General features: G+C 43.8%; 1 protein-coding gene across 1 annotated transcript in view; it reads left to right on the forward strand.

Annotated features, from left to right (window-relative positions):
• The first annotated feature begins 1105 nt into the window (after positions 1 to 1105).
• mylka (myosin, light chain kinase a) overlaps positions 1106 to 12089 on the forward strand; it is a 93254-nt gene continuing 82270 nt past the window's right edge. Inside the window, exons 1-4 of the mRNA XM_055015301.1 lie at positions 1106 to 1378; positions 4202 to 4349; positions 6014 to 6221; positions 7147 to 7192. Coding sequence (XP_054871276.1) covers positions 4203 to 4349; positions 6014 to 6221; positions 7147 to 7192 — 401 coding nt within the window. The 5' untranslated portion in view covers positions 1106 to 1378; position 4202. The remainder of the gene's footprint in view (positions 1379 to 4201; positions 4350 to 6013; positions 6222 to 7146; positions 7193 to 12089) is intronic.

Genomic DNA, 12089 nt, shown 5'->3' on the forward strand with positions numbered 1-12089 from the left:
TCACAGACTCTCCTCCTGCTTCCACCTGGATGATCAGCTCATCCTGTGATTATTGGACTTTTAAACCCACAAATCACAGAGAGTGTGGGTCAATAACACCTTCTCTGATCTACTACACACCTCCAGTGGTTCTCCTCAGGGCTGTGTCCTCTCTCCACTACTCTTCATCCTCTACACGGATGACTGCAGATCCACACATTCCAATTCCCACCTGGTCAAATATGCAGACGACACAGTCCTCCTGTCTCTGCTGTCAGGACCTTCTCAGTCCCACAGCTCAGTCCTCCAGGAGGTTGTGGACTGGTGGTGATGACTCTTGTCTGGAGCTGAATGTTAAAGAACCAAGGAGATGGTGGTGACCTTTTCCAACCAGCAGATGGCGCTGGCTACAGCTGTCACCACCAACATCCATGGAATGCCTGTTGAGCTTGTGGAGGAGAACAAATATCTGAGAACCATCTTTGACAGCCAGCTGAAATTCTCCTCTAACACAGAGGAGATTATCAGGAAATGTCACCAGAGGCAGTATCTCCTAAGGAAGCTCAACTCTTCTGGAGTAAGTAAGAACATTCTCCAGACATTCTATTACTCCTTCATAGAGAGCACCATCACCTTCTCCATCACCTGCTGGTTCTACTCCATCAGCCTCCAGAACAGAATCTACCTGCAGAGGACTGTCACTGTCTGCTCTAAACTCATAGGACTGCCTCTCAGAACTCTGTCTGCAGTGTATGAACAGTTAACATGTAGACTGGCAAACTGGATCATACGTGACCTTCACATGATCTCTACTCTGCATCTGAGTGACTTCCATCACCATCATCAGATCTTCCAGTATCTCTACAGTTGCAGTGCTCAGGTTCTGACTGCAGGCGGCGCCAAAGCGACTGATATCAACTGAACCTCCTCAAACTGCAGCATGAACACACACACGCACGCACGCACGCACGCACGCACGCACGCACAAACACACACACACACACACACACACACATACATACATACATACATACACACACACAGACACACACACACACACCAACAACAGCCAACCAGAGGAAGAGGAGGAGTCCTGGTGATGAATGTTCTGATTATTCAGGTGAAGCTGCTCTGAAGAACAGAAACTTTTCAGTTTGTGGCAGTTTTCCTTCAAGAGTCACAAGAAGTTCAACAGGACTGGCAGGAGCACAAGAGGAGAACCACAGGAGAACCAGAGGAGAACCAAAGGAGAATCAGAGCAGAACCACAGTAGAACCAGAGGAGAACCACAGGAGAACCAGAGGAGAACCAAAGGAGAATCAGAGCAGAACCACAGTAGAACCAGAGGAGAACCAGAGGAGAACCAGAGGTGTCATCTCATCCTGCAACAGTTTTTCAGGTCAGACTTTTGTTTGTGAATAAACTCTGAGTTAGTAGAACCACATCTCTACTGCAGTAACAGTACTCAGACCACTGAAAATACTCCAGTACAAGTACTGCGTTCAGAACCTTACAAGCTACACATTATCAGCTAATGTAGTAAAAATATCCAGACTAAAAACTTCCTGTTCTGCCGAAACCAATAAAAACACCCGAACGGCCGGGGTGTGTGTGTTTAGTGTGTGTTTAGTGTGTGTTTAGTGTGTGTTCGTGTTTAGTGTGTGTTTAGTGTGTGTTCGTGTTTAGTGTGTGTTTAGTGTGTGTCTAGTGTGTATTCAGTGTGTGTTTAGTGTGTGTGTTTAGTGTGTGTTTGTTTTTAGTGTGTGTTTGTGTTTAGTGTGTGTTTAGTGTGTGTTTGGTGTGTGTTCATGTTTGGTGTGTGTTTAGTGTGTGTTTAGTGTGTGTTTGTGTTTAGTGTGTGTTTAGTGTGTGTTTAGTGTGTGTTTAGTGTGTGCAGCTCATGGTGAATCAGCTGTTACCGTTTGTTGCTGCGACAGTTTCTGGTTTCTTCATGTTAACCTTTAGACTGAGGGTTCTATTAGGGTTCTGCTGGGGTTCTGCGGTTGTTCTCCTAGGGTTCTGCTGTTGTTCTCCTAGGGTTCTGCTAGGACTCTGCTATGGTTCTCCTAGGGTTCTTCTGGGGTTCTGCTGTTGTTCTGCTGGATGAGGACGTTTGGGTTCTGCTATGGTTCTGCTGTTGTTCTCCTAGGGTTCTGCTAGGACTCTGCTATGGTTCTCCTAGGGTTCTTCTGGGATTCTGCTGTTGTTCTGCTGGATGAGGACGTTTGGGTTCTGCTATGGTTCTGCTGTTGTTCTGCCGGATGAGGATGTTTGGGTTCTACTATGTCTCTCCTAGGACTCTGCTATGGTTCTCCTAGGGTTCTGCTGCTGTTCTGCTGCATGAGGAAGTTTGTGAAATGCTCGGCTGACGTGAAGGAATCTTCTCAGAGTCGTGGTCCTGCTGCTGCTGGAGCTGCTCAGATCTTGAACTCTCCTGAGAAGATCCTGATGTTCCTGATGTTTTGTTGGATCCTTCTGGTTTATCTTCATGTTTAGATCAGGAGAAGAAATGGAACATCCTGAAGACGTGATTTAAACACTGATTATCTCTGTGTTGTAGATTTAAAATAGACGTCTCCATGAACATGAAGTTCTGTGACGACCATCAGATCCACTCATGGACGTTTAGTGGGAAAGACATTTATCTGTCAGTGATAGGCTAATGCTGCTAATACTGCTACACAGCTAGCTTCTGATATATCCAGCTAGCTCCTGTTAGCTACAGATAGCTCCAGTTAGCTCCAGGTAGCTATTATTAGCTCCAGTTAGCTCCTGTTAGCTACAGATAGCTCCAGTTAGCTCCAGGTAGCTGTTATTAGCTCCAGTTAGCTCCTGTTAGCTACAGATAGCTCCTGTTAGCTACAGATAGCTCCAGTTAGCTCCAGGTAGCTGTTGACGTCCCTGAATCAGTGATTGGTATAAAATGTCCTGAAATAAGAAGCAGCTTCTGTGTGGAACCACAGATCTGCTGCTCTATGGGATGGAGAAAGTGACAGAACAGGATGGAACTAGAACAAATGAAGTCAGAGGCTCGGCTTAGTTTTTATGATGCGGCTGCAGCCTGAAACAGGAAATGGAGTTCAGCCTCAAAATGAACTAATGACGAGTACAGAAAGACTTTCACTGCTGCAGCCTCAGAAACCATAGTAACCCTCAATAACCTCAGTAACCCTCAGTAACCGTAGTAACCTTAGCAACAGCAACCCTCAGTAACAGCAAAAACCCTCGGTAACCGTAGTAACCTTAACCCCAATAATTACTCTCTCTGTTAACATGGACTGACTGTCTCTCTCTGTGTGTGTGTGTCTGTGTATGTTATCAGTGTGTTATCAGTGAAACTAATTATTGATCTTCTGTCAGCTGATTGTTCCCACACTCTCAGTGACCGTCAGTGTTCTAGGTTCTCTGCAGTAGTTGTTGTCCAGAACCTCGATGCTGCCTGCAGGAGAAACATGTTCTCAGGGGTTTGGTTTGGTTCCACGGTTCTCTGCAGGAACGTCGTGTTTGAGTTGACGGTGTTCTGTCAGTTTCCTGTTAAACATCTGAACTGTGTGGAACCAAAGAAAACATGAGAACAGAAAGATTCAGATAAAAGTGTTTCAGAAACACTCCACTTTATTCAGCAGCTAGGAGACCATTTAGAGCCAACCGGTCCAGCTAGCACTCTGCTAACGTCCAGGTAACGTTCAGGTAGCGTTCAGGTAGCATTCAGGTAACATCCAGACAACATTCAGGTAACATCCAAGTAACATCCAGACAACGTCCAGGTAAAGTTCAGACAATGTCCAGGTAACATCCAGGTAACATCCAGGTAACATTCAGCCCATGTCCAGACAACGTCCAGGTAACATTCAAACAACGTCCAGGTAACATTCAGACAACGTCCAGACAACATCCAGGTAACATTCAGACAACATCCAGACAATGTCCAGGTAACATTCAGACAACGTCCAGGTAACGTCCAGTTCAGATGGAGTATTTGTACTGTAAGTCGAGTACATTAGTTTGTGTACTCTGAATAGTTCCTGTACATTGTGCTGGCAATAATGGAGTATTGTAGTGTTGTACTGCAGTAAAGGGAAGCAGCAGGAGGTGAAATAACGAGTCACATGTTGAATGTTCTCCTCTGATCAGCTGATTGTGTCTTTGATGTGTTTCTGTTCCAGTGGAACATGTTAAAGTTGCGTCACATGATTATTCAGGAGTAATCTGATTACTGCAGGATGACTGACGTCCGCTTGGCTGCAGCTTCCTCCACCGTCTCCAAGGTAACAGGATGCAGTTCCCACGGATACCAGCCTCCAGCCTTCGTCCTGCCTCCTCGGAATGTCCGGGTTCTTCTGGGAGGAGACGCCCCTCTGGAGGGGAAGGTGGGAACTGTTTATGTCAGAGTCTAGAACGTTTCTGTAGAACCACAGCTGGTTCTGTTTGGAGGTAAATGTGTCACCCTGAAGCAGAGTCTGGACGTTCTCAGGACATTCTCAGGGAAACAAATGATGTTACATGATAAAAATGGAAGAAGTTCTCAAACCAGGAGAATAGCAGAACGTTTCTCATGAAATGTTATTAACAAAGGTAGAACATTTCACGTTCTACCTTTGTTACATTCTGAGGATGTTCTAGGGACAGTGAAGTGAAAAATAATAGAATGTTCTTCTGTGAAATGTTCCCACAACGTTCCACAGCGTTACATCATAACAAAGAACTACCTTCTCAAAGCGGCGTCTGGAACTCATTAATGTGACGTTCTACTAATGTTCTCTAAAAACATTATAATGTTTTTAGGGAACGTTACCCTGCCTTTAGGAAGAACTCCACTGAAAACGTTACTAGAACCTCCAGAACTTCGGGGTTTTGTAGCTGCGATGGAGTTTAAGAATCATCATGAGTAGCACCGTCTCAGAACATTCAGACAGAACAAACCTACAGGACCCATCCAATCAGGTTCTTCAGATCAGTTCCTGGTTCCAGCATGCGGCTGAATTACTGATGCTTCATATTCATTTTAACCAGAGGAGGGTCAGAACTTCCAGAAGGTAGATCTCAGATGGTCTGACGTGTTCCAGTGCTGAGGAGCTCTGGGAGCAGACAGAGCAGGATATCAGGTTGTCATGTTTGTCTGTTTGATTCCATGGTGTGAATCCCAGCAGCAGGTCGGATCGGTTCCACCTAGAACCTTGGACCGTTCTGTCAGTCCTTCATGTCCTGCAGGTCAGCAGATGTTTGGGTTCTCAGTCTTTAATAATGAGCAGGAGGTAGCAGATGTTCCAGGAGGGCTGGTGTCTCCAGGAGGTTCAGGGAGCAGATGGTTTAACATTTCTTCTGTCTTGTGACCGACTGCATCCTGATGTGCAGCAGCCCAGAACTCCCAGTTAGCAACAAACACTGGTTCTAGCTGGTTCCCGCTGAGTTCCTGCTGGTTCCTGATTCCACCTGCATCTGTCAGAATGTTCTGGATCCCAGTGCTCTGATTCAACTTAACCTCCTCTAAAAAAGAAGAAAGGAAACACCAGTTTGACCAGTTAAAGACCAGTTTAATGGTTAAAGACCAGTTTAACCAGATAAAGACCAGATTAACCATTTAAAGACCAGTTTAACCAGTTAAAGACCAGATTAACCTGTTAAAGACCAGTTTAACCAGTTAAAGACCAGTTTAACCAGTTAAAGACCAGTTTAACCAGTTAAAGACCAGATTAACCAGTTAAAGACCCGTTTAACCTGTTAAAGACCAGTTTAACGGTTAAAGACCAGTTTAACAGACTGGGTGAGGTGAACCTGAAGGCAGCACGCTGTGTTCAGATCAGCTGCTCAGAGGGAAACTCAAACAACTCCTGAAAGCACCGTCAGACCTATCACATGATGGAAGGAGCTGCAAAGCCTCATGGGAGCTGGAGTCAAGAACACACACACACACACACACACACACACACACACACACACACACACACACACACACACACACACACACACACACACACACACACACACACACACACACACACACACACACACACCTGTTTTGTGTGTCTTTCAGGTGCGAGGTCATCCTGAGCCACAGGTCACATTGTACAGAGAAGGGAGGGCTGTGATTGGTGGAGAGCGCTGCCTGGTAGAACGAGGTGGGCGGGGCACCTTCAGCCTGCTGGTGGGCGGAGTCACAGAGGAGGACGTGGGCAGGTACACTTGTCAGGCAACCAATCAGGCGGGGAGCCGGCAGGTTACCGTGGAGATCCTTCTGAATGGTACGAACACCTGCAGTAACCGTTCTCCAATGGTTCTCCTTAGGTTCTCCACCTGTTCTCATTGGTTCTCCACCTGTTCTCCATTGGTTCTCCACCTGTTCTCCTTTAGTTCTCCATCTGTTTTCTATTGGTTTTCATTTGGTTCTCCACCTGTTCTCCATTGGTTCTCTACCTGTTCTCATTGGTCCTTCTTTGGTTCTCCACCTGTTCTCACTGGTTCTCCACCTGTTCTCCATTGGTTCTCCGCCTGTTCTCCATTGGTTCTCTGCCTGTTCTCCATTGGTTCTCCCTGGTTCTTCTTCAAGATGTAAGGTTAAACTCAGAACCACTAAATCCAGAACCTCCCACTGGTTTCTGCTGCAACAGAACCTCATTTAGAACGTCATGCTCACAAACTGTTCTGTTCATAAATCATTTATCTAGAACCCAGACCATTAAAAACACAGATCCGGAATCCTCAAAGCCTCCAACCATCAGATATTTAAGGTTCCTCAGCTTGTAAAGCAGAACCTCAGCAGTGAAGAACCCTGTTCTCATTAGAAATCAGTCAGCAGAGTTCAGCTGGTTCTGGACTGGTTAAATAACGTTCTACGTTCTCTCTGCTCCATGAATTCACTGGCAGATCCTCAACCAGGCCATAGAACCGCCTCAGACATGTGATTTAGAGATAGAACAGATGGTTTTGAGGTAGAACAGGTGATTTAGCGATAGAACAGATGATTTAAAGATAAAACAGGTGATCTAGAGAGAGAACAGGTGATTTAGAGATAGAAGGTACTGGAAGTATTTCAGAGATCAGATCAGGTCACTAAACATCCTCTTCCTCAGATGTTCTGGAAAGTTCTTCTGCTCCGGTCTGGTTTGAATTAAGAACTTCCCTTTACGAACCAAATATTCTGAAGCTCTGATGTGTTTTCACCTGCAGAGACTCCTGGGAACAGATTCCTGCTGCCGTCCTGCATGAGAACAGGGTGAGGATCATTAAATGTTTGTTCTCATTCACAGAGACCAGCAGCTGTTTTCTCAGACTGTGATTGATTTACAGAGTTTGATCTGATAACTGCTGGTAATAATAACAGTTAGTGTGTACGACAGCAGGGGGCGCTGCAGCAGGCTTCAGGTGTTACAAGAACCTGATGCAGACAAATGATGAACTAACCTCTGTTGTCTTCATTTAAAAATATAGTTTCCTTGTCTGAAAAAAATACAAAAATTCAATTTAATTCAATCCAATTCAATTTTATTTATATAGCGCCAATTACAGTCAAATTGTCTCAAGACGCTTTACAGAGGGTGGGAGTGGGAGGGGGGCGGCGGGGGTGGGGGGGCACAAGGACCATAAAACACACAATTTGATACATGTATGATCAGATAGATGATACATACAAAGTAGAAGCTACCATGGAAACTGATTCCTAGTTTACTGCTATGGTGTACGGCTCTGGCATAAATACACTACATATATAGCTGGTAGTAACATTCAAACAGTAAGTAGATGAGCAAATCAAGTATAGTGAGGGTGATGCAGAGTAGATTGATGGAAATGGGCAGCTGGAAGCAGTGGGCTGGAGGAAGGTCAGCAGCAGCAGCATCCCACAGATGGAGATTAGGCCAGTTGGTGGGAGAACCACCACAGATCTGAAGCATCCAGCTCTGGGATCAGGGACACTCAGAGAAAGGACACAGGGAGAAACAGAGTGAGTGTAATGCAATAATGCTATATATATATATATTAAATATAATGGTAGATAGAGAAGGGCTCAGTGCATCCAGAGAGGTCCTCCAGCAGCCTAGGCCTGTAGCTGTCACGTGGGTTCGGTGAGAGCTCAGGCGCAGGAAATGAACAGTCGAGAATAGTGTATAACTCAGGTTTTATTTTCACTGCCCTCTGGGACAACAACAGAAGTCAACATACAGGGAACTAAAAATAGAGCGCACTAAGCTCTGAAGCCTGTAGCGGCACCTAAGGGTAACTAAACTCGAGGCTTTCTCTAACTACATGCGGGTAACACTTGGGATGCTCTGGACAACAGAAACTAAAACCCGAGGCTATCCTTACAATGATAGCGAGAGGGAACTACAACTGAAGTCATCTCCAGGGTCCAGTGCTGACGGCACAATCGGCAGGAATGCCGTGGGTCCAGAAGGAACATGACTTGGTTCTTTTCTTTTACGCTCCGGCACTGAGAGCTGGGTCGTGTCTGGTTATATAGTGAACCAGATGAGGCTTGGTTGGTTGCACTACACAGGGCTGGCTGATTATCAGTGATGGGAAACACCTGTTGCCCCTTCTGTGTTGCTGGACTGCCTTAAAAGGGAAGAGGAAGGAGAGGGGAGGGCACTTAACTAGGCCTGGCAGCAGCCAGCCTGACAGTAGCAGCAGAACTAGGGGCAGAACTAAGGGACGTCCAAGAGGAAGACTCCAGCTGACCCCCTCAGGGTCCCCCAGTCAGTCCTAACTATAAGATTTGTCAAAAAGGAAGGTTTTAAGCCTGGCCTTAAAAATAGTGAGGGTGTCCCCCTCCAGAACCCAAACTGGGAGCTGGTTCCACAGGAGAGAAGCTGATAACTGAAGGCTCTGCCTCACATTCTACTTTTAGAGATTCTAGGAACAACAAGTAAGCCTGCAGTCTGAGAGCCAAGAGTTCTGCTAGGATAATATGGTTCTATCAGGTCTTTAAGATATGATGGAGATTGGTTGTTAAGAGCTTTATATGTCAGAAGAAGGATTTTGAATTCTATATTTAACAGGAAGCCAATGAAGAGAAACCAGTATAGGAGAAATATGATCTCTCTTGCTAACTCCCGTCAGTACTCTGGCTGCAGTGTTTTGGATCAGCTGTAGATATTTCAGAGAGCTATTGGGACAACCTGATAATAAGGAATTACAGTAGTCAAGCCTAGAAGTAACAAATGCATGGACTAGTTTTTCTGCATCACTCTGTGACAGGATGTTCCTAATTTTTAAATTATTTCTCAGGTGGAAAAAGGAAGTCCTACAGATTTGTTTTATGTGTGAGTTAAAGGACATGTCCTGGTCAAAGATAACACTGAGGTTCTTCACAGTAGTACTGGAGGCCAATGTACTGCCATCCAGAGGAACTATATGATTTGAACGCAGTTTTCTAAGATGTTTGGGGCCAAATACAATGACTTCAGTCTGGTCTGAATTTAGTAGTAGGAAATTATAGGTCATCCAGGTCTTTATGTCCTTAAGACAATCTTGCAGTCTGGCTAGCTGATTAGTTTCATCTGGCTTCATAGATAAATACAATTGAGGGTCGTCAGCATAACAATGAAAATTAATACAGTGCTTCCTAATAATATTGCCTAAGGGAAGCATGTATAATGTGAACAGTATTGGTCCTAAGACAGAACCCTGAGGAACTCCATGATTAACCCTAGTATGCTCAGAAGAGTCATTTTTGACATGCACAAACTGGAACCTGTCTGATAAGTAGGATTTAAACCAGTCCAGTGCTGTCCCTTTAATGCCAATAGAATGTTCTAGTCGCTGTAATAAAAGTTTGTGGTCGATTGTATCGAATGCTGCACTAAGGTCCAATAAAATAAGTATAGAGACCAGTCCATTATCTGACGCTATGAGAAGGTCATTAGTAACTTTCACCAGAGCTGTTTCTGTGCTATGATGCACTCTGAAGCCTGACTGAAACTCTTCAAACAAGCTATTCCTTTGTAAATGTTCACATAATTGATTAGCAACTGTTCTTCCAGAAGTTTAGAGAGAAATGGGAGGTTAGAAATTAGTCTATAGTTGGCTAAAACATCTGGATCTAGAGTGGGCTTTTTAAGTAAAGGTTTGATTCCAGCAACCTTAAAAGCCTGTGGTACATAACCTGTTACTAGAGAGAGATTAATCAGATCTAACATTGAGGAATTAATTAAAGGTAAAGCCTCCTTGAACATTCTAGTTGGGATAGGATCTAAAAGACATGTCGATGGTTTGGATGTAGAAACTGTTGAAATTAGTTCAGAGGGATGTATGGGAGTGAAAAATTCTAAATATCCATCAGGTCTTACAGCCAATTCTAAAGCATCTGTACTCGATGATACATCTGTGACATTTGCAGGAAGGGCCAGAGTAATTTTTTCTCTAATCGTAATAATTTTATTTGTAAAGAAGCTCATGAAGTTGTTACTGCTCAAAGCTAAAGGAATACAAGGTTCAACAGAGCTCTGACTCTTTGTCAGCCTGGCTACAGTGCTGAAGAGAAACCTGGGGTTGTTCTTGTTTTCCTCTATTAAAGATGAATAATATGTTGTCCTGGCATTACCAAGAGCTTTTTTATAAATTACTAGACTATTTTTCCAAGCTACATTAACTTCCTTTAAATTAGTGGAGTACCACTTCCTTTCCAGCTTTCGGGACGCCTGCTTTAAAGTCCACAGCTGGGAATTATACCAAGGAGCAGGTCCTCTCTGAGATAGAACTTTCTTTTTTACAGGTGCAACACTATCAAGTGTTGTACGCAGTGAGGCTGCAGCACTATTAACAATATAATCCACTTCTGTGAGGGTAAAATTATAATATTTCCCTTCCATTTTATCACTAAATGGTGCTGAAGTTAATAGAGAGGGTATTATTTCCTTAAATTTAGTCACCGAATTGTCAGACAGACATCTACTGTAATGATATTTATTCTTAACTCCTATACAATCTATTGTTGTCAATTGAAATGTTACCATAAAATGGTCAGAAAGAAGAGGGTTCCGGGGAAATACTGTTAACTGTTTGATTTCTATGCCATAAGTCAGAACGAGGTCAAGGGTATGATTAAAACTATGAGTTGGTTTATTTACATGTTGAGAAAACCCAATTGAGTCTAATATTGAATTAAAAGCAGTCTTAAGGCTGGCACTGTCCACGTCAACATGAATGTTAAAGTCACCCACAATAATGACTTTATCTGAGCTGAGCACTAAATCAGATAAAAACTCTGAGAATTGAGATAAAAACTCAGAGTAAGGAGTAGGAGTACGATATACAACAACAAATAAAACTGGTTTCTGGGCTTTTAAATCTGGATGAGAGAGACTGAGAGTAAGATTTTCAAATGAACTGTAACTAGGTTTCGGTCTCTGGTTCATTTTTAAGCTAGAGAGGTAAATTGCTGCCACTCCTCCTCCTCGGCCTGTGATTGGAGGAACATCACAGTTAGTATGACTAGTAGGAGTTGATTCATTTAGACTAACATATTCTTCCTGCTGCAACCAGGTTTCAGTCAAACAGAACAAATCAATCTGGTGATCAGGTATCAAACCATTTACTAACAGAGATTTAGACGAGAGAGATCTAATATTTAACAGACCACATTTAATTGTCCTGTTTCTTTGCTCAGTTGAAATAGTGGTATTCATTTTTATTAGATTTTTATGGTTACTATGTCTTTTGTTTATTTTTGAATTGTATAATTTATTGAATTTTGGTGGTCGGGGGACAGACACAGTCTCAATAAAGCTAACTGAATTCCTGGAGGGTGACAGCTGAGAGGAAACTGCAGAGAGGTGTGGAAGACTACAACTCTGCATCCTGGTCTGAACTCTGGGTTGTCATGCTTTAGGAGTTCTAATAAAATCAGCCATATTCCTAGAAATGAGAGCTGCACCAGCCAAAGTGGGATGGATGCCGTCTCTCCTAATCAGACCAGGTTTTCCCCAGAAAGAGCTCCAATTGTCTATAAAGCCAACGTAGTTTGCATTACACCACGTAGACACCCAGCGGCGAAACGATGACATGCGGCTAAACATATCGTCGCTGGTCAGATCTGGCAGGGGTCCAGAGAAAACTACGGAGTCAGACATGGTTTTGGCAAAGTTACACACCGATGCCACACTAATTTTGGTGAC

The sequence above is a fragment of the Amphiprion ocellaris genome, chromosome 11 (genome assembly GCF_022539595.1).
Source record: "Amphiprion ocellaris isolate individual 3 ecotype Okinawa chromosome 11, ASM2253959v1, whole genome shotgun sequence".
Classification (NCBI taxonomy): domain Eukaryota; kingdom Metazoa; phylum Chordata; class Actinopteri; family Pomacentridae; genus Amphiprion; species Amphiprion ocellaris.